This window comes from Sminthopsis crassicaudata, chromosome 2, assembly GCF_048593235.1.
Source record: "Sminthopsis crassicaudata isolate SCR6 chromosome 2, ASM4859323v1, whole genome shotgun sequence".
Classification (NCBI taxonomy): Eukaryota; Metazoa; Chordata; class Mammalia; order Dasyuromorphia; family Dasyuridae; genus Sminthopsis; species Sminthopsis crassicaudata.
The window spans coordinates 215993681-216017089 of NC_133618.1; the positions used below are offsets into that span (position 1 = coordinate 215993681).

A 23409-nucleotide genomic window follows, 5' to 3' on the forward strand; every position below is an offset into this window, starting at 1 on the left:
AAATGTAAAATACTTCATTGGAAAAACAATTGACCTGGAAAATAGATCTAGGAGAGACATTTTAAAAATTGCTAGGCCACCTTAAAATCATGATGAAAAAAAAAAGAGCTTGGACAAAAAGGGCTGCTATGAACATTTTTGCACATGTGGGTTCTTTCTTCTTTTTTTATGATCTCTTTGGGATACAGACCCAGAAAAGACTGCTGGATCCAAGGCTACACATAATTTTATAACCTTTTGTGCATAGTTTTAAATTTCTCCAGAATGGTTGGATCAGTTCACAACTCCATCGACAATGTATTAGTGTCCCAGTTTTCCCATATTCCCTGCAAAATTTCTCATGAACTTTTCCTGTCATTTAAGCTAGTCTGAGAAACACTAATCATTCTAAGCCCAGTTACATGCTGGAGACACAAAAACAAAGCAAAAAATAGCTCCTGCCCTTAAGCAGCTTACATTTTCATGAACAGTGTGGGTAAAGAACGATGGCTTAGACTCTCATGTGCAGACCTGTTTAACTTCTGCTCCTGCCCTGGCATGTATTCTGTCTTGGTTGTGTGTAATCCTTGCTGTTGTTCCCATCTACCAGTCACCTCTTTATTCTCTCCCCAACATAAGCTCCCTGCCCCTCCTCTGGGCTCTGCAGAGTCACTTTGGGAGGACCCTTCATGAACTTTTCCATACTGACTTCACACACTTAGGGGATTTGTATCTACTATGCTGACTTTAACAATGTGCATCAAGGCTATATTTTGACTCTCCCTACATATTTCAGGAGTGATTAGTTGTTACAAGTAGTTATGTACTTCTGCAGTCTTGGGCACACAGCTCAACTGCTCACCCTGCTCTACCCCTTTTTGAGTTAAATTCTATTATCTAACCTTTAAATCATAGCATTCACCTTACTTAGTATGCCTTTGTTCTCTGCCTAGTGTAATCCTTCAAAGTCCAGATGACGAGTCCTCTGTGAGGCCCTCTTCATTATCCCTTCAAAATATGCTGTCCTGTTTACTTGCCTGGTGCCACGAGATGGCGCAGTGGATAGAACACCTGGCCTGGAGTTAGGAAAACTCATCTTAAATTCAAATCTAGTCTCAGACACTTATCAGTTGTGTGACCCTAGACAAATTACTTAACCTCAGTTTCTTTATCTGTAAAATGAATTGAAGAAGAAAATGGCAAACCAATTACTCTGGAAGGTTTTCTAATTCTATGCTTAGTGACCTTTCCACAACTTCTCATTCTGGTACTGGTAATTTAAAATTAGGAGAGGGAAAGTACAGACATCTAGACCCAAGTACTACTGCATAAATATTGTCCTTTGTGTTTTTGTGGGACAACTTCCCTTTTTTCCCTTAAGGATGAGCTTGTTTGCCATTTCTTAATCCAACAATTTCTTTTTTAGACCCATAAAGTTCATCACAGTTATGGAAATACAAGTGATTTTTCCTGGGCTAGGTTTCTCTGGTGCACAGTTAAGCTGGGGTGAGTTTGTCCATCCTACCCCATGTGGGGCACTTTTACCTTGGAGGTGGTAGCTGCTCCTCGTCGATGGCCAGTAAAGACTGTCACCAGGTAATGGTACTGGGCAAAGGGATCATTGTCCTCTAGCACTGTGATCTTCACCTGAATGGAATTAGGATGCTATTAAAACATTTGCTGAGCAGTGTCATTGCCAGTACCACTGCAGTCAGAGAGGATAAGTCTTCTCTCCATACAGATGTTAGTGAGCCTGGAAGAGCTGGCAGGTCCCTTCAACTTCCAGCACTAATATGGCCTTATAAATAGCAGAGCTGTGGCCCAGATTCACTGAACTTCAGAGTTGAGAGAAAATTCAAAGGTCATCCAGTGCAAACAGGAATCCTTCTAAAATATCCCTGACAAATAGTCGTTTAGCCCCAGCTTAAACACTTCCAGGCAAGGGGAACCCACTGTCTCCTTGTATTTTCAAAAGTCCTAATCATAAAATCCTAATTAATAATCAAATATTTTCACAGCTATGATGTTATTTTTATTTTTATTTCAATAGCATTTTAGTTTTCCAATTATTTGTAAAGATACTTTTTGATATTCATTTTTGTAAGACTTTTAATTCCAAAATTTTTTTCCCCCTCCTCTCTTACCTCCTTCCTCCCCAAGATAGTAAGCAATCTGATATAGGTTATCTATGTACAATCATTTTTCCATGTTTTTTTAATGAAAAAAAAAAGTAGAAAAGAAAGAACCATTAAAAAGAAACAAACAAACAAACAAAAGTGAAGATAGTATGTTTTGATCCTTATTCAGCCTCCATAGCTTTCTTTCTGGATGGGAATGGCATTTTTTATCTCAGGTCTATTGGAACTGTCTTGAAAGTGATGTCATTTTATATTCAGAACATCCCTGTGAGATACACAAGGCAGTCCTCATCTTATTAGATAAGCCGACTAAAATTCAGAGAATTCAAGGCTCTTTCCCAGTTAGTTAAATGAGCCATTAGATTAGAAAACAAACTTGGTGATTTCCAGTTTATGTTCTTTTGTCCCAGACCACCAAGCAGTCTCACAGAGGGTGACCAAAAACCACCGTATTCCCTTAATATTAGTGATGATAATAGTTCACATTTCTATAATTTTTTGAGATTTGAAAAATGCTTTGCATATATTATCTCATTTGAGCCTTATTATTGCTGTTATTATTTCCATTTTACAGATGAGCAAAATGTTCAAGATCTTATCTAACAACAATTTGGGATGGGATTTTAATCTAGTTCTTCCTAATTCCAGATCTACTGTCAGTCAATAAACATTTATTAAGTACACACTGTGTGCCTGGTTGCCTTATATATTACACTGCCTGCCTCTCCACTGATCATAGAATCTCAGGTCTGGGCAGGACCCCAGGTCATGACCTTGTCTAGTCAACAATAATTTATTAAACATTTACCATATGCCCTCTCAAGACAGCCCATTCTATTATTAGATCATTTTGACTGGTAGAAAGTTCCCTCCCTCCCAAAGCACTTACCTTAGCATTGTCCTGAATGTCTTTTCTCCTTGCCCAGAGTGCTACCATCACATACACCATACAGAGGCAGCCCACTGTGGTCACAACCACCGGATTGTCCACGAAGGTGTCAAAGAGTTCGGCTGTTTGGCTCACGTCCACAATGTTGGGCATCACAAAAAAAGTGCTTCCAAAGAAGGTGAGATGGTTGCAGAGGCAGTGGGTCCTATAAAGGGAAGTCTGGGAACCCACCTAAAACCACCCATCCCCCAAAAGTACTTCATTAATGGGATCACAAGATCACAAATTTAAATCTGGAAGTTACCTTAAGAGGTCAATTAATTAGTTCATTCCACTCATTTTGCACATGAGGAAAAGAGGTTAAAAAAAAGGTGAACTCAGAGCCTCAGACACTATATCCAGCATTTTTGGTTTAGGGATCTCATTTCTTAGTTGAGTAGCATGGAATTCAACTTGACTTTGATTGGGAAAGGAAAACCTATTAGTGTTTTCATGATATGGTCAATGTGTTCATGTGTTAATGAGAGGCTTATTTTCTGACAGAACATTTACTATCTAGAACTGGATCAGGGTATCAGCTTGCTTCAGCAGTGCTGGGCATAGGTAGAGAGCTTTTTCAATTTTAAGATAGATATACAGAGAATTAGGACACTTTGCTATTATAAGACATGCATTTTCTTTTTTTAATTGAATAATAGCTTTTTATTTTTAAAATGCATGCAAAGATAGTTTTTAACATTCATCCTTGCAAAACCTTGTGTTTCAAAATTTTCTCTCTCCCTCCACTCCCTCCCTTAGACAACAAGAGGATCTGCATTTTCAAGGTTGGTAAGAATATCTTCCACTTGGTTACCTTTCAGTATTCTGGAGAAAGGGAGGCTCATAGGGACATATATCTAGAAATGGAAGGGACCATAGAATTTCATCTAGTCCAACTCATTTTATAAGTGAGGAAAAATGAGGCCCTGAGTGGTGAAAAGACTTTCCTAAGATCATATAAATAGTAAAACAAATGGCTAGAAATGATAGTCATTTTCAGGGATGTCAGATGGCTTGGTATGTGATGAGCCTTTAGTTTGAGCAAAGTTCTGCTTTCCATATATTCTGTCATTCTATCTAGGGAAAGTCTTATTCTCACGTCTTTCCAAAAGTCCCATCTAATTGAGGTGTAGTCTCTGAGACTAGAGCAGAGACCCTAACACCAGGTTAGTCAAAGTGCAGAAGAAAATTTGGACAGGTCATGAGCTTCAGCCTATTGCTAGTATATGTTTGTGTTCCTGCCCCTGTTCTTGTCCCCAGCCAATTGCTACTTTCCACCACCTTCATCTTCTTATGAAATTTAGACAGTCTGGAAGGTATTAACTAAATCATGGGGAAGCAGGTTCAGTTCTCTGGGAAGTGGGCTGCCCCATAGTAATCGCACCCTCCTGGAACATTAGCAATATTGGCTACCTGTAAAGGGCTAGAACTGAGCAAATGCACTTGGATAATGGAGCATGTGAGACTAATTGCCAATTGGACAGTTCCCTATTAACTTGTTTGAAGGTTGACCCTCCCCAACTATTCTGTGCTGACTTGATTGGTGGGACAAAAAGGGGAAAGTGATGTGTGTGTAAGAGGAGGATATTGAGGCATTCTCTCATGGTGGTAGATAGAGAGGAAGGTGGTGTGGAGATTACTAGGTCTAATCCCCTGACGGTGACCTCAAGAGACCAAGAATAAAGACTTTTGGTCATCCTGACTCCGGCTGATTTCTGGAAAGACAGAGTTCCAGCAGCTACCCATCCAACCTATCTTGAAAACCATCTTATTTAGTCTATGATGTATACAAGGCAGATTTTCATATCTAAGCCAGTTATGGTACAATGAAAGTCTATTAAGTCTTGATTCCCAACCCTTAGTGAGTTAGATATCATAAGGGTTCAAAGTAATTAAATGGCAACTTGGGCCATTTTTCCCCACTTCCACTGTTTTCCCTTACCTGACACCCATCACCTCTCCAGTCCTCCTGGAGCTCATCCCAGAATACACACTGGGAAATGAAGAACGCAATGCTAACAGTGACATCATGGTGGGCAGCTGGTTCCAAAATGGATGCAGGCATTACTTTCACATAATAGGTTCCTTCTCCAAAAGATAGCTCTTCAGCACTTAAGATCCAGGTGGCCAGCTTACCTGAAGGGGGACCATTTCAGTGGAAGGTCAGTCTGGTAAGAGTTACTGAGAATGGGCTTTATACAAGAAGAGACATTTTTTTGTATAGAAAAAAAACACGAAGTGGTACAAATCTACAGATCCTAAATGAAGTTCTAAATCTCGAAGAGGTAGAAGTGGTCTTTATTCACTGGGAGCTTATAGTTTCCCCTACTTTCTAAAGTTATTTTCTAGCTGCTCTAAGATGAATAATGTTTAAAAAAAAACTGCTCAGTATCATAGAATGAGGCCCATAGTCATCATCAAAATATGGATTATGTTATGCTAAAATTGTAGAAGGGGAATACATACCTGTATTATCAGTCTTTGGATAAAGATGAGCTTTGACATCATAGTTGGTCTCATTGGGATGATAGCCATAGCTCATATACAGTATGAGGGGGAGATCAAAGTTCCACTCAAGATGGATCACCAGAGAAGCATTTCCAAAGGTCATGTTCACTTGCAAAGTGGCAGAAGTTGTCAAGTTCAGTACAGTCTGTGTATTCTTTAATTTTGTAAATCGAGGCAACACTATCTACAAAGACAATGGCATAATGGTAGTTCCCAGAACATAGGAGCAATTGTAGTTCAATTCAGCATATATATTTGTCCATCAGGTATATCAGGTCCAAATAGTTAGTAGGTCCTGTATTTTATATTAGGGATACAAACAGGGGAAGGTATGAGGAAGCTCAAAAACTCCAGAGTCCATTGTTAAATTTTCAGTGTGAGCATTTGTACTTCAGAAATAGGCAAGTGCTACAGACCAGGATTTGATTTATTGTTTTGTTGATTGTCTAGACTTAAGAAAATGATAGAAAAGATGGTTAATAATGCAGACTAAACTTTAAAGTATGTTGTACATGCCTTTTTTTTTTTTTTTTTTTTTTAAAAGAGCTTCTATATTCCTGCCTGGTATGATCCCCCCTTTTTCAAGGTATTTTTAGGTGTTGTCTTAACCTCTTTAGATTGTGAACTCTTTGAAGGCAGGGACTGTTTTGGTTTTTTGTTTGTTTGTTTGTTTTTCCTGCCTTACTTCCTTGCTTCCTCTCTCTCTCTCTCTCTCTCTCTCTCTCTCTCTCTCTCTCTCTCTCTCTCTCTCTCTCTCTCTCTCTCTCTCTCTCTCTCTCTCTCTCTCTCTCTCTCTCTCTCTCTCTCTCTCTCTCTCTCTCTCTCTCTCTGTCTCTGTCTCTCTGTCTCTGTCTGTCTGTCTGTCTGTCTCTCTCTCTGTCTCTCTCTCCCTCCCTCCCTCCTTCTTTCCCTCTCTCCTTTCCTCTCTCCTTCCCTCTTTCTTTTCTTCTTTTGCAAGGCAATTGGGGTTAAGTGATTTGCCCAGGATCATACAACTAGAAAGTGTCAAGTTCTGAGGTTGGATTTGAACTCAGAGCCTTTTGACTTCAGGACTATCACAGTGCTGGAGTTCTTAATCTTTTTTTTTTTTTTTTTTGATGTTGTTTTTGTTTTTGTTTTTTGTTTTTTTGTCATAACTTTCTTTGAAAGTCTGGTGAAAGCAAGGGACCCTTTCTCAAAATAAAGTTTTTAAATGCCTTAGACAAAATGCAAAGGGTAACAAAAGAAACCAAAGGTTAGTGAAAATAAAGGATGTGTTTTTTATCTCATCTAAATTCATGGACCCCCCCTGAAACCTATTAATTGATCCTTACATAAGTGTTTCCCAGTTTATGACTGGTAGGAATCTAAATTCTAATAACTTGGCTTTTCAAGGGCTTCCAGAATTTGGCTTTCCTCCATCTCTCTTTTAGTTCTAGGACTTTGTGAATCATATTGATTGACCAAGAGATATTCTATTGTATTCCACATCTGAAATAGAAAAAATCTGAATTTAATTATTGACATTATATTAATTATGAGATCATGGGCAGTCTCTTTGCATTTCAGTTTCATTATCTATGAACTAGAGGTGATAATACCTGTAGTATCTGCTTTTTAAAGTTGTCTGAGGCTCTAATGTGCTCTCCAAACCTCTATGGGGTATATAGATGTTAACTATTCTTATGAAAAAACCCATAGGTTCAGAAAAGAATTTCAAGACCTTAAACTGTCTTTTGATTTTCTTTGTAGTCTCAGAGTTTAGCACAATGCTTGGCATATAATAGGAGTTTAATAAATATTTATTGACTGACAAATCAAACTGTCAGGTCTGGTGTTTTGCCTGTTGATTTACCTTCATCTTGCAGGGCAATACTTTGAAGAAGTCTTGAAAGACTCTTAGTAGGGGCAGGACAGCATATGTTCATCCAACTTTAGTACATCTTTGGAATCTCTGTCCTTTCAGGAGGCTCTGCTGAAGACACTTTTTCAAGGCATCCTCTTTTTTTTTTTTTTTTTTGTATAATTCCAACCTTGACTAAGAAGCCAGATGAATGAGAATGAGCCTCATTCTTGGAGCAAGTGATTTATTTAGTCAGAGAACATGCTCAAAGTAGAACCAACTACCTACCTCAATATTGTCCTTCAGATCTTTCACTGGGATGAGCTGACCCCCAGGACTGGTCAGATGAAGACCTCCAACACTCCCTTGAATATCAAAATTGTCACTTGCAGGAAAGGGATTCTTAGGAAAACTCACCATCTAGAACCAAAAGCAAGGAATATTTGGATGAGGAAGGAGCCAGTGTGACAGACTTGAGTTCCATCCCATGATGGATGGAACATGGAGCCATCTTTCACTGAATTTGAAGAGTAAGTACAGGTGGAGGTTTCCTTGATAATGTTTGTGTGCCCTATGTCTTTGGTATGTTGATTTACCATCATTTGGAATTGGTACTGGAATTATAAATGTTTATCTTAGAAAAGAAAATGCTTGGAGCTGGATATGTGATACTGTTTTAAAATCATTGAAAGGCTGGAATGTGAAAGAAGCATCAGAATTAATTATCCTGTTTGGCCCTAGAGGACAGAACTAGGAATAATGGAGTCCAAAGTACAAAGACATTAAATTAGACTTGAGGTCAGAAAAACTTCCTAAGAATTAGAGCTGTTCAAAAGTGCAATGGGCTACTACAGCAGATAGTGGGCTCCCCTTTCCTTGGAGGTCTTCAAGGAAAAAAATGAATGACCATTTGTTGAATGTGTTAGAGCAAGGGCTCTTTTTTAATTATGAATTTAAGTAGATAGCCAATGAGGTCTCTTCCAATTCTGAAATTTTGTGATGGTAGCAGGTACCATCACAAATAGAAGAACGTTTTTGCCTGGTTCAATTAGGTAAGGAGGGACCCATCCACTAAAGCTCAATTTATCATTCATTCTTTGCACTTAGTCTTCTTTCCAAACATGCTGAGGTGTCACAAAGAACATAGCATAGGCTTCTTGAAACTGCACAGATCATCACAGTCTGGGCTGTGTGGAAATCCTTTCCTCCTATCCCTTCTTTCCTTTTTTTCAATTATTTATTTATTTCTTTGTTCATTCATTTCCATTCATTCATTCATTCATTTCCAATTTAACAATAGTGAGTTCTTTGTGCAAGTTTGGCCTTCTGTCCTGGGCCATCCAAGAAGATTACTAAAGTATAAGAAGTGATTGGTCAGTGTATAAGATGGAAAACATCTAGGTACCCCATCTTCTAGTCTACTCAGACACATGTTCAAAATTCCAAATGGCAGCCAGATACCAATATTTTCCCAAAACAAGTAGTATAAAAGGAAGAAGCTGAAAAAACTAGGCAAGGCTTTGTTTTATCCAGTTCTACAAAGCCAGCTTAGTCTAACATGGTCTTGGGAGGCTGGTGACTAGGAGAAGGGGCAGAGAACAGGGCCTTAGCCAAGACAAGATCTATTTATACTGGAATGTGTGTTATCTTATAGTTGTTTATATATTGCCTTCCCACTAGAAAGGTAGCTCCTAAAAATCAAAGATTGTGTTTTTGCCTTTCTTTGAATGTTCACTGCTCAGCACATGCCTGGCACATAGTAAGCCTTTAATAAATACTTATTGACTAACAGAACAAAAGAATCAGAAGAAAATACACAATTTTTAAAAAGGAGAGAATACATACAAGGCTGTGCATTCACAAAGTAGAAAACCCATTAAGTTTGAGGAATAAATAGTTTTGGTTCTATACCTATTAGCTCTATGATCTTGGGCAAACCCTCTTTCTGGAATTCAGTTTCCTCATCTGTAAAATGGGGATAATAATACTTGTACTAATTATCTCTCAATGAGCAATTATGAAGGATGGGTTGTTAAGAATGGAAGTAATCATCAGCAGGTGTTATTATTGGGAAGTAAGAGGAAGAGTGGGTGGATGGAAAACTAGGGACTGAGTGAGTGGACCTGGAGGAGGTGAGAGTAATGAGAGGACAGGTGATAGGAAGCAGATGATGAAAGAGGTGGATGGTAGAGTTAGCAAGAGGCTGTTACCAGGACAGATTTCTCACTGCTCAATACTTTCCTGGGTTCCTCTGACAATGTAAACCCAGTGAGTGAATTCCTGGTAGGGAAGGGAGTGGACCATAGGTGGAGGGACCATGAATGATTCTTGGCCCAGATTATAAGACTTCTGATTCAGGATGGATGCATGCAAGTTAAACAGATTTTGGTAAGGAGGAAAAGGTAATTGGAACCCCTTCTCACCTATCCACAAGTAGTCAGATAAATGATCATTTTGTGATATGGGTAGCTATGAACTATAGCTTCTCAGTTCTTCACTCCATTCTAGCCCTACCCTAACTCTCTTACCCTCCAAGTTCAAATGGTTGTAGCCATGTCTGTACATCATAATCACACACGGAGGAATCATTGGTAGTCAGAGTTAGAAAGGAACAGAGGTCAGCTAGGCTAACCAACACCATAACTGAACTTTCTTCTAGAATATGGTTATTCATTCTCTATTTGGAGGCCTCCAATGAAAGGTAACCCACTGCTTTTTTAAAAGACCCACTAGGTATGGCTATCACTAATAAGAGACCAACCTCTCAGCCAGGGACCTCAGTGATCCCAGGCCAATTCAATTCTCAGGAAGAAATCCTGAGGTAGCGGTGCTGAGAATTCACTGATTCATAGATTATTAGAGCCAGTTGTCTTAAAAAACATTTTAGTCCAAACTCCCTATTTTATAGATGAGGCCAGAGCCTTTTATAGAGCCCCAGAGAGAGAATTTCTTTCCTGAGGACATACTGCCAGTCAGTGACATACAGGACTTAAACCCGAGCCTCCAAGCTCCTAGTCTGTAGCTCTTACTTCATATCATGACCACACTACCTCCTAGGCAATTTGGGCTAGATTGGGTGAGTCTGGGCTGGGTGTATGTCTTGGATTGGGGCTGTGGGATTGCAACAGAGCTCTCTGCAGGCAGGGAGAGGGAGACAGCAAGAAAGGCCCCATGAGGAGTAAAAGGCCACAATAAGGGAAGGAATGGGGTGTGCAGCACACATACACAATACTGGCTCTCAGCACAGCCACCTGTGAGCCATGTGGGAGGAAGAAGCTCAGGGATACAGTGATGGAGAGTGAGATAAAAAGCAGCTCTTTTGACCAAACACCAATCTTGAAGCCTTGGGAGATCCCAGTGGCTACTTTTCTATAATCAACCTTTCTGAGCCCCAAAGCCAAAGAATGGATCAAGTCTTGGGATCTCAGAGATGAAAAAGTATTTCAGAAAGGCCTTCTAGTCTCCCCTCACCATTACAACTTGGCAAAAAGTCAGTCAGCTGCTGCTTGAAGACCTCCAGTGGGGGAGAAGTTACCTAATTGAAATTTTGGATAGTTATAACTGGGAGGAAGTTTTTCCTTAATCAAGCCTAATTTTGCTTTGCTGCAGTTTTCTAGGTCTGCTTTCCTGGGCCAAGTAGAGTTTATTTTTTAGGGCTCCAGCCCTTTCATTGTACAAACAAGGAAACTAAATTCCAAAAATGTTAAATGAATTGGCCATAGTCATGCAGGCAGTAAGTGACAGAATCAGAGCCCAATGATGACAGTTGACATTTTCTAGAGTTTTAAGGATTGTAAAATATTTTATATACAATTTCTGACTAGATTCTCATGTGATCCAGTGAGGCAGATAATGCAGAGACTCTTCCCAGCATCCCTCTAACATAGATACCTGGACAATCACTTTCCTTTTCATGTAAGGAATAAATGAATGGAAACACAGAAGGAGTTTGAGGTGTTAGAATCTTCAAGGCAGGGATACAAACACCCACCCTTATGTCCACAGGTTCATCATCATCATTCCCCAAGTAGCTCAGGGAGGCGATGTTGGGCAGAGTGAAGACAGCTGAATTGCTTGTGTTGAGATGAAAGGAAGCACCATCCAGATCTTGTGGCTGCACCCTGACATCAATGAAAGGCAACAATCCCCAGAAGGAGAGAGAAGAGGAAAATCAATATTAAATGAATACACATCCCCAAGTCCTTTCACTACAAATCCAAAACTCTTTTCACTATACTATATAGCCTTTTGGACATGGAAGAGTTCCTAGTGAAGGACTTAGTCTTTCCTGAGGATATTGTGAGTTTGCCATTACCTGTTGATATACATGGAGATGGTGGGTATACTCAGCATGATGGGATGGTCTCTAGGAGGCCTTCCCAGTAGGAGAGCACTCTGTAGATTCTCCAGGGCACTGAGCAGATGCACAACCACCTGCCAAGAGAGGGAAACATGTCTCAGTCCATCTGTCCTTCCTAGGCTCAGATTTCTCTCCCACAAGAATATGCTTTTAGGGACGTGGCATAGAAATGCAGAGTAGTCCGCAGAGGGAGGGCCATTCTCCCTTCTGCCCTGGGCAGGACTTGGCCAAGGTAAGACAAAGGATGATTTAAGGGTACTTTGGCAAGGGGGGGCAGTAAGGGATCCCACTATCTCCCACAAGTACCTATTGATAAATTTACTGTATATATATATATATATATATATATATATTTCTTAAAATTTTATTTTAAATTTATTTAAAATTATTGTTATTATTTTAAAATTTTTATTTTATTTTATAAAAGCTGTATAATCCTGACTCCCCGTCAAAACTGATGCTTCCCCATTGTTGATTATCTCCAGTTTATCCTGTATGTACCTAACTATAAATGTACATAGCTGATTTCTTGTTACTTCCCTCTTTAGATTTGAGCTCCTTGAAAGGAGGGGGTGTCTTTTGCCTTTTTCTGTATCTCCCAACTTGTCCCAGTGCCTGACCTATGACTGAATGATATATCACACAACCAGTGCTGAGCTCTGAACAGATGTGGTTCTCAGGCCACCCTATACCCTGGAAACCCTTCTACAAATCCTGTGAGGTCTCTGAAAGGCAGTGCCTTTTGCCTTTCTCTTTCAGTAACAATGACCTGGCTGGTACTGGAGCCCAGTGGTACTTCAGGCTCCTGGCTCCTCGATGCTTCAAGCACATTTCCCACTGCATGAAACAGGTGCGTAGCTGTCATCTGACGCTTCTGTCTGACAGTGCCGTCCTCGGGGATAGACATCCCCATTGCCAGGAACTTGCTGACATTCTGAAGCACATGGCTGGCCATCAGCTTGTCCCCCAAAAAGGAATGAGAAAATTAGTTGAGGACAGAATTAAATAGCAATTGACTGGCCTTAAGGCCAGTCTGCACAAGGGTACAGTCTTCCACTGGTAAGCCATTGTCCCCATCAGACCACAGGGACTTAGAATACTCAAATGAGGAAAGACTATAGGTCCTGACCAAAATTTTGATTAACTTGACTTGTATTAGAATTACTTGTATCTGTGCCTTGTCTCCTCAATTCGACTTGAGCTCCATGAGGACAGGAATCACACTTCCCTTCTCAGTCTTTTGAAATCCTTCTTTCCCATCAAGAACCAACTCAGAAAGCCAGTTCCAATTTCAAGCTTTTCCTGATTTCTACAATCAAAAAAGCTTCTTCTCTTCTCAAGTGTTTCTAGAGCATTTTGTCTGAATCTGTCCATTTCCCCTCTTACATTCTACTTCCTTTTGTGTCCCTTTCATATCTCCTTCTGGTAGTCAGTCCCTTTACCCCAATCTGTGAGATTGTCAGCTATTTGAGAGAAGGGCCTGTGACTTTATTTTTTGTATTCATAACAGAGCTACAGGGTGGATAAAAGGCTTCCTTGGAGAAAGGAAGACCAGAGATTGAGCCCTGCTTCTGACACATACTATTTAGGTGACCAAGGGCAAGTCATTTAGAACTCAATATCCTAAACTGCTGTCAAAGACTGAGTTATAGATAAGTTGGTGTTATTCATCAATGGAAGGACTTTCCACATAGGAAGCATCAGATGTTCCCTATGTCAAGGAAATCATAAGTCCAGGACCTCACTCCTGCCAAATATCCCCAACTACAAGTACAGGGTAATGCACACAATAAGCACTTAATAAATGTTTGTCCAGCTGACTTTATTTTTGTATCCCCCACGGTACCCAGTGCAAGGTCTTGCTCAGTAAACATTTGCTATTTAAACACTGCTGTTAAACATTGCTGAATAAAGGCCTGGCCATGGTGATTATATTGTTTGAAGGTCAGACTCCCCCCATACCCTACATCCATCACTATAAACCAATAAATTATTATGCCTTCCCCCCTCCTCAAGTCTTTTTCATCTTCATCCTAACCTAATCCATCCCTAAACAGGAGAGAACAGGTCTATATGAGAGCATGTGAAAACACTGCACCTACAAAGAGCAAGTGTGGGAGGCTAAGGGACCCTCCGTTCAAGCATAGGTGATTGGCACTCATCAGACAGAGCCTTCCCAGTAAGGGTGGCAGGCTATGCTGCCTGAGGAAGTAAAGTAGAGACAAGACACCAGGCATACTTTTTCACACACAGTAAATTCAATGACTCCTTATAGACCCTCAAAGTGTATGTATGTGTGTGTGTGTGTGTGTGTGTGTGTGTTTGTGTATATGTTACTACCTATCTGACCATGGACAATCTCTCTGAGCCTTTATTTCTTCATCTATAAAATGATGGGATTGGACTAAGTGATTTCTAAAGTCCCTTTCAGTTCTAACTCTCTGACCCTGTAATTATATTCTTTAGTAGCAGTATGACTTTGTAAAAAGAATACTGAATTTGGAGCCAAAAGTCCTGGGTTCAAATTCTAGATCTGATCATTGTTAGCTGTTTGACAAAGCCATTTTATTTTGCTAGGCTTCAGCTTCTGCCTCTATAAGGAAGGAGTAGTTAGAATGATTTCTAAGATTCCCTCCAGATAAAAGTCCTTTCTGGATATTGCCCTCTGGATCCCATTCCTAGGGTCAACTGCTTGGAAGAGTTCTGAGTTTGAGGTCAAAAGATCTGGTTCTTTTACTTACTGCCTGCATGACTTTGAGAAAACCACTATTCACCTTTTTGGGTCTGGGTTTCCTCATTTGTAAAAAGGAAGGATTGGACAAAACCATTTCCAAAGTTTCTCCTAGCTCTAAATTGATAAGCCTATGATTCTGTGACTGTTTAGGTACTTTTTGATTCTGAGATACACTGAACCTATGTTTGTGGCCCAGGGATATAAGGAAGACTATGTAGTAACCACCAGCTCAGTCTTACAATATTATGATCCAAACAAGGACATTAATTTCCTTCCTTGAAGAAGCTGACTCCATGAAGTCACAAAGCCCTCTCTTCCACCTTCTAAGGTGGGGAAAGTATCCTTGACATCCATATTCAAATCCTTCTAACTTCCTCTTTTAGGAACCTTCAAAATCTTAGCCAAGTTCCCTCAACTATCCTGAAGCCAATTTTTTCTTTCTTTACCATATCTTCACTGTCTTCTTACCTAGCTTGGTAGTGTAGAAAGCCCTAAGTCTATTTTTGCCACTAATTTAATTATGACCTTGTTGTTTTAGTTACTTCAACTTGATTTAGTTTACCAATATTTACTAAGTGCAAAGGAAATAAGCATTTATATGGCTGTCACCTAGCCAGGCATTGTGCTAAGCATTTTATAAATATTAGCTGATATTTACAACAACTAGATAAAGTAGATGCTGATATTATTCTCATTTTATGGTTTAGGAAACTGAGGCAGACAGAGGTTGAATGACTTGTCAGAATTGATACAACTAGGAAACAGCTGAGGCCATATTTAATTTCACATCTTCCTGAATTTGGCCTAGTGTTCTATTCACTAGATCACTTAATTGCCTCCATCATTATCATCATTATTATTATTAAGTGCTTACTATGTACTAGGTCCCATGATAAGTTCTGGGGAGAGACAAAATTTATATATAGTCTTTACTCTCAAGGGATTTGTTAGGGAGGAAAGGAAAAAATAGATGATAATCATAAAAACACACTTTCAGCAGGCAGAAACAATTGTTTAGTACCTTTTGTTGTTCAGTCATTTTTGATTGTGCCCTTAGTATTATTATGAAAATAGTTTTGACTTCAAGGATCCCCTGAAAAGGTCTTAGGGATACCCAAGAGTCCATGTACCGCATTTTGAGACTTACTAGGCAAGTTAAACTTAGGTATTACTCAGAGATCTGACTTATTTCAGAAAACAATGTCTCACTCATCACAAAGGTAAAACCAAGAGAAAATCCAACTTGTCTCAAACGATATTAAGAGCACTTAACAGGTTTACAAAACACTTTCTGTGTGAGTCCACAGCTTCCCAGACATTGCTGAATCAGCAGAAGATTCAGGACATTCAGAGACCCCTATCATGGGCTTAGATATATGCCTTATAACCCTGAATAGAAGGGAGTGAAAGAGTTATCATCCTTACTTTATAGAGTAGTAAACTATGGCAATAGTGAGGTTATCTTGTCAAAGAATCATTTGTAAATGTAAGATTCAAACTGAGATCTCCAAGCTTTATGTTTCTTCAGACATATAGCACTATGACAACCCTGTGATTGCCCTAAAAATCCTAAAAAACCACAACTGCTCACAAAAGTACAGAATCAAAGCTATGAATCTTTTTTCTTTGCTTTTAGAAATGATAGTACTTTGAACAGAATGGTAATATAAATTTCATTAAAAAAAGTCATGATTAACAAGAACACAAAAGAAATTTTCTGACCATGTTTTAGAGCTGGAAGGTATTTTAGACATCAATGAATTCTACTCTCTCATTTTACAGAAAAGGAAATTGAGACTGAGAAAGGTTATATCAGGCTTCTCCTAGTACAAGTAGACTGAGAGGCTTTGCATGCATATAGAACAGAGGCCAGGGTGTTGGGGTGCTGCTGACCTGGGCTAATGGGGAGAGTTCTTCATGGTTAAAGGTGACATCTTTTAGTGCCTCTGCCATCCCCAGAGCCAGCTGTATTTCATCAGCAGGAATAGAAGCCAGGGTCCTCAACATGAGCTCTCTGATCTTAGGATGGAAGAAGGAAGTGAAAATAGTTAATAAATTTGTACTGGATGGATAAAAAACTGATTAAAATTTACTGTATATAAAAGCTAATTAACACCAATTCATGTAAAACCATATGTTAGGCCTGATTTTGCAAAAGTTTGGGAACTGATTGCTTTTTACCATATCAGAGAGCCTCTACTGACCTCCAAGACTGTCACAAATTTCTTACTTATAATTATATTCACTGTTTTCATTTAAACATGCATATTCTGCTCTCTAGACATGGTGGTCTTTTCCCTTTGTGTAGGAATGTAGAAATCAAAGATAATTATAAAACTGGCATTCAGAAAACTAGGAGATGCTCAGAGCCTTTTTTAATATGAGGAGTAGAATTGAGCCTAGACTTTTTCCAGCATCTCTTTGACACTAGAGGTAATATGATATTAAATTAAGAATACTGCCCTAAGGCTTGAGCTTTCTCCTTGGCTCTGCTTTCAAATGGGTGAATAAAAATCTTTGTTCCCCTGTAGACCTCAGTGTCCTTCTCTATAAAATGATCTGGTTGAACCAAATGGACTTTAAGTACTCCCTCAACTCTTTACTTTGCATTGTATCCTTCTAGAGTATAGAGGCCTGGCTTGTTCTGAGGTACAACCATGTTGGCCAGTATAGGCCAGAATCCTGCCACCCACACTGTCTAGTCTCCTACTTCCCTGGGAGGGAGCTGGGCTGTTGCCTTTGGTATCTTAGAAATCACAAAATGTAGGGGTTGAGAAGAGCCTGTGGAACACAGAACACTATCAGAGCCCAGAGGAACTTCAGAACATTGAATAATGGAAGTGGGGCAAGGAAGAGTAGGACTTTGAGGCAATTGAGTCTAGACCTTTAAGTTTACAAATGAGAAAATTGACAATTAGAAAGGGAAAGAAATTTGATCAAGGTCATGTAGTGATTTGGAGTCAGGGCTGGACCTTGAACTTAGGCCTCCTGATTCCTAATGTAGAGTTCTTTTCATGACTTATCTGGCCAGTTGTTCCCCTGTTGCCCTATGTGGGAGGAGAGGGGCAAGGGCTAGAAGGGAATTCTTTCCTCTGAGCTCTGCTGGGGAACCCTGAGGTCCTCTTGGCAGGTATAGTGGTGGGTCCCTGCTGCCAGGGTCGATAAGGGTATCTGCAGCTTCCCAGACATTGCTGAGTCAGAATGGGACCCTGGACATTGTGGGCCTGAGAACATGAGCTTGAACTTGTATCTTACAACCTTGTGTAGAAGAGAGGATCCGAAGGGGAAAGAATTAAGCAAATAATCCCAGAGTTTAACTTAATGAGGGCAGCAAAATTCATTCGTGGACAGAGAATTGGTTTTGGAGGCAGAGGAATTACACCTTTGCTGCTTCTTATGGGTGAAATTATGGGCAAATCACTTCATCTCCCTAGGCAACATTTTCTTCCTTTACAAAATGATGATGTAGAGATGGCCTCTATGGTCCCTTTCCTCTTCCAGTCTATGATGACTGATTGAAGGGACTAAAAGGAGGAGAAAGGTCATGTGAAGGATCATAGGGACAAGAGATCTGGGTCTAAATCCTGCTGTCACAAATTATACCATCTCAGTGGGCTTTTCTGTCGTCTGTAAAACGGGATAAAGGGAATAAATGAATGCATGGGAAAAAAGGATCTTTAAATGTCTATTGTGTTGGACATTTCCTCATTTGATACCAGTATGGTGAGGTATAGGATGTGTTCAGGGAAGACTAGTACCATATTGGTATCAAAGGAGGAATTGGAGGGTTGATTAGATGATCTGTAGGGTCCCTTTCAGCTTTTAAGACCAAAGACTTTACCAACAGCTTCTTCAAGGCCATGATCAGACATCTCTAAAGCCTAATTCCTTCCTGCCATGTCAGAGACTTATTGACCCAAGGGGTGGACTTTCACCATAACACAAAAGAGAAATCACATCAAGGACCTCCTGTGCAGGGTGGGCTCTCAGAGATGGAGGGAAGCCTTCATCCCAGTCCCCCAGATTCAAGATGGAGGACACTGACTTAGACAACTGGATAAATGCCATGCTGTTGTTCTTTCCTATTGATGTGTTGTTTATCTTCTCTGAGATTAAAGCAAGGAGTGTCCAGTTTTCCTTGATTATGTCTTCTTGTTCTACCTGAATAGGAGAAATCAGCAAGGTGAGGAGAGACTGAGAAAGTGGCCTGGCCTCCAGGACCAAATGGGTACATGTCAGGAACATGAGCTATGAGCTCTCTTCTAGAAAAGAAGAGCAGGTCATAGCAAGTTTAGTATTTGTTTAGCACTGAAAAACAAAGATGTGAAAAGCAGCAAAAAATTCAAAGGCCAAAGAAATTCCTTGTTAAGAAATGTCTTTGGAAAGAATATTTGTAGCAAATGTTAATATAGCAATAAATATAGCATAAAAGGAGCTGACATTTCATAATCTATAAGGAACTGCCATATATACATGTGTGTGTGTGTGTGTGTGTGTGTGTATATATATATATATATATATATATATATATATATATACATACATATACACATATACTATATATACACAAATACACACATACTATATATATATGTGTATATATATACATATACACATATACATACATATATATAAAAGGTTAATACATATGCCCCATTGGAGAAATGGTCATACAACAATATAGGGAAGATAGGAATACAAATTGTTTATAATTACATTTAAATTAGCCTCTCTGGGTTAATTTTTCTCATCCCAACATGTATCAACTTGGGGTTTCATTTTCCTCATCTATAAATAAATGAGGTCACTAGCTTCTTAGGTCCTTTCCAGTTCTGAATCTATTATCCTATGTGTCAGTTCTCTAATAATCAGCAAACAAATGAAAATAATAACTCATATATTTCCTTAAGATTTGCAAAAGAATTTCACATATATATATATATATATATATATGTATATATATATATATATATATATATATATGTAAAACTTCATTTAAAGATAAGGAAACCAGGACAGCTAGGTGGTTCAGTGGATAGAGCACCAGACCTGAAGTCAGGAGGACCTGAGTTCAAATTTGGCTTCAGACACTTAACACTTCCTAGCTGTGTGACCCTGGGCAAGTCACTTAATCCCAATTGCCTCAGCAAAAAAAAAGAAAAAAAGAAAAAAATTTAAAAAAATAAGGAAACCAAGGCTGAGAAGTTAATAATTCTGTTTCCAAAGCCTTACCCACAATATCACACTGCCTCTTTCTATTCCAGTAGGATAGAGGTATGTATCAATGTAACTTTGGACAAAATACTTAACCTCTTTGGACCTCAGTTTCCTCATAAATAAAATGATGAAATTAGATGTCAACCTATAAGGTTAACATCTTCCTGATTAGGAAGGAAGAAAGGAAAGAAGGAAGGGAGGGAGGGAGAGAGAATATTATCTACCTTGACTGCTACATGGGTATGTACTGTGTCTCCAGCCTTATTAGCAACAGTAATGAGAATCTTCAAAACAAAGTTATTTTCTTCCTTTCCAAGTGGCAAATAAACTGATAGAAGCTCTGGCTCATGTCCACAATAGAAGCATGAATCTAAAAATAGGAAGAGGAAGAGTCAGGGGAAAGAATATTTTCAGAGTTCTTGAAAGATAATAAAGATAAAAGATACACAATTGCTTTTAGAAGTATAAACACCCATAACAAAGACTTTACAAATACTAAATTCAATAATAATGCCAGAAACTAAACTAAATTTAAACACAGTGGTTTTGTCATTAGTAACCTTTCCTGATGCAGTCATAATTTTCAGGATCTCCTACCGCAGAGCAATTTTTTACCTAAATCTATTAAAACTAAGTGGTGCCAAAATGACTAATATGAAAATATTTTACATGATTGCACATATATAAACAATATCAGATAGCTTATCAAGAGGGGATGGAAGGGAGAGAATAATAAAATTTGGAACTCAAAACTTAAAATACACAATGCATGTTAAAAATTGTTCTTATATATAATTGGGGGAAATATTAAAAAAAAAACTAAGAGGTTTCTATTTGAAAATTTTCTCAGGGTTCATTTTGTATGAATATATAACCACCATCTTGGAGCCAAATTGTCTGTCTTCCGGAGAAGTCGTCTTAGAAACCTGGAAAACCAGAAATGTCTTTGTAGATATTATTCAGAGTTCACCAAGTTCCAGTGACCTTGAAGGATTTTTGTCAAGAGACAGCAATCATGAGATGACCTTAACAGATGGGAATCTCAATAATGATTAAGCTAAAGCTATAACTTTTTGGGGGGAGGGAGTTCTTTGTTTTTCTTTTTTTTTTTTTAGCTTTTTATTTTCAAAAAAAAAAAATATATATATATATATGTATATATAGTTTTCGGTATTCACCCCCACAAAATCTTGTGTTCCAAATTTTTTCTCCCTCCTTTCCTGCATCCCCTCCCTTAGACAGCAAGTAATTCAATATATGTTAAAGATGTGCAATTCTTCTATACATATTTCCACAATTATCATGCTGTATAAGAAAAATCAGATCAAAAAGGAAAAAAAAATGAAAAAAAAAATAAAAGCAAACAACAAAAAAGGTGAAAATATTATGTTGTGATCTACATTCAATCCTCGGTCTTCATTTTGGATGCAGATGACTCTCTCCAATACAAGTCTATTGGAATTAACCTGAATGACCTTGATGAGGAGTAAACTGAGGTCTAAACCGAGATGGGTCAATTCCTTTTCTCTCTCTCCTTCCTTTCCCAAAGTAACCAAGGGCGGGGTCGGCAGCAAATGAATTTGCTACTTAATGCTGTATGGAAACATAGTCTTTATTGATTAGAATGGAAACACTGGAGAGCCAATGGGCAAAATGGCTGCAAGGTACAAGGCCAATTTTGCAAAGAATAGATTTTTGAGGACTCTGTTTTATAGAAGAGCACAATCATTCAGATGCAGTGATGTAAGGAGGTTCCTGAGAGTGATGTAAATAAGATAAGGATTCTCTTGTTATCTTTTGGGGAAAGACAGAAGTCTCTTCCCAAAAAGGAATTTCCTGCTGGCATTTGGTCTATCTGAGCAGATTAGAATGGGGGCTGTAAAACCCCAGCCAGCTCAGATAGCCCAAACTACTTTGACCAGATCTTTTGTCAAAGGTCCAAGTCCCAAAGGAAGTTGGAAATCAAACAAGGAATATCAAGGGGCTACCGCCCCCAACAACCTCATTTAAGCTATAACTTCTTGTGACACTGGGCAACAATGGAAAGAATACTGAGTTTAGAACCTGGTTGCTTCTTAGAATCCCAGTTCTCCCATGCACTCTGTGTGTGATCTTGGGCAAATCATTTAAACTCTTTGGGTCTTACTTCTTAATCTGTAAATTGAGCAAGTTAGACTCCATAACTTCTAAGATTTCTTCCAGCTCTAAAACCACATTCCTTTGAATAGATAGTCTTTAGAATCCCTTTCCCCTCTAAATCTATGATCCAATTACTACAAAATTTCTTTTTCTCTAGGAAAAATCATGTCAGGAGCAGCTAATTCTATTGTTTCCACCAGCCCCATTTAGATCCTTGGTTCAGATTTTCCCCAGAAGAGATCCTGGGTAGAAAGGAAGAGATCATTTGAATATCCCAGCCTACTTAACTTTGGGGCAAGAAAAAATTATAGGATCCTAGAATTAAAGTCAGAAGGGATGTTAAGGGTTCTAATAGCCAAAATGAGTAAGGTTCTTTCTCTTTTTTCCAAAAAGATAGTCTGATATACTGGAAAGACCATTGGCTTTAGAGTCTGAAGACTGGGTTCAAATCCTGCCTTTCACTTATTACCTGTATGATGGATAAGTCACTTAATCTGACTCTTTAGTTTCTCCATTTGTAAAAACAAGAGGGCTGGACTAAGATGTCCCTTCTTGGTCTAGACCCTATGATATGAGTAATATAATTTTATAATGAGCCTCTATTTCACTGTAACAAAGGGATCAGGGAAGGCCTCTGATGGATGCTGATATTTGAGCTAAGATTAGAAGGTCCAGAGTTCTAAAAGATAGAGTTGAGGAGAGTAATTTCATTGACACAGGTGTTCCATCAGATCTCAATTTCTCCATGCCTGCTCATCTTGTACCATTTTCTTTTTTAAAAAATGGAATTTTAATACTTGGACTTGTGGTTTCTTGGGTAGAGGGCACTCCTCCCAATACAGCAATGCAGATTGCCACTTACTCAGATGAAGAAGGAAGTATGCTGTGGTATCCAGAAATATAAAGATTTTTAATGGTGCAGTGTCAATTGACCTCTGAGGGGAGTTTTTGAACTTTTTGGGTGAGGAAGGGGTTCCACAACAATAGCTTTATACCAGCAGGTATAGGATCCCCGGGGAAAGATGATCAGCATCATTTGCCAGAGAACAGAAGAAGAAGAGGAGAGCCTGAGGAGTTTAGCAAAGAGGCTGCTGCTATTAGAAGCAGAGCTTAGGAGAATGGTGGTCCTAGAAGGCAGAGTGACTGGGTCTAATGAGAATTGTTGAGAAAAGAGCAATAAACCACAGATAAAAGGGTCCTGGAAGGGAGCAAACCTTGGCCTCATCTATTTTGAGGAGGTCTTTTGACTCTATACATAGATAGAAGCTTCCAAATCAAATCAATCATTAATAAGCAGTAAGTGCCTGCTGTGTGTAAGGCACACACAGGTACCTTTGTCAATAAAATAGTTTATTAATTTTAGCTTTGTGAACTTTAGTGCTTAGAAATAAGTGGCCATTCCTGGGGGAATGACAGATACTATTGATCACAGATATTACTTGACTGGAGTCAATGAACTAGAGAACAAGTGTTACAGTGGACAGGTATTAAAGACCTGGGTTCAAACATTTCAGACATTTATTAGCTCTGTGATCCTAGAAAAGTTATTTAACTTCTGTTTACCTTAGTTTCTTCAGCTATACA

At 38.9% G+C, this 23409-nt stretch overlaps 1 protein-coding gene across 1 annotated transcript in view; it reads right to left on the bottom strand.

Annotated features, from left to right (window-relative positions):
• LOC141552711 (polycystin-1-like protein 2) overlaps nt 1–23409 on the bottom strand; it is a 141711-nt gene that overhangs the window by 79538 nt on the left and 38764 nt on the right. Inside the window, exons 15-25 of the mRNA XM_074284736.1 lie at nt 19911–20056; nt 18436–18630; nt 16363–16488; nt 12499–12693; nt 11691–11809; nt 11367–11496; nt 7664–7795; nt 5512–5737; nt 4988–5181; nt 3007–3237; nt 1525–1626 (exon numbers count right to left, since the gene is read on the bottom strand). Coding sequence (XP_074140837.1) covers nt 1525–1626; nt 3007–3237; nt 4988–5181; nt 5512–5737; nt 7664–7795; nt 11367–11496; nt 11691–11809; nt 12499–12693; nt 16363–16488; nt 18436–18630; nt 19911–20056 — 1796 coding nt within the window. The remainder of the gene's footprint in view (nt 1–1524; nt 1627–3006; nt 3238–4987; nt 5182–5511; nt 5738–7663; nt 7796–11366; nt 11497–11690; nt 11810–12498; nt 12694–16362; nt 16489–18435; nt 18631–19910; nt 20057–23409) is intronic.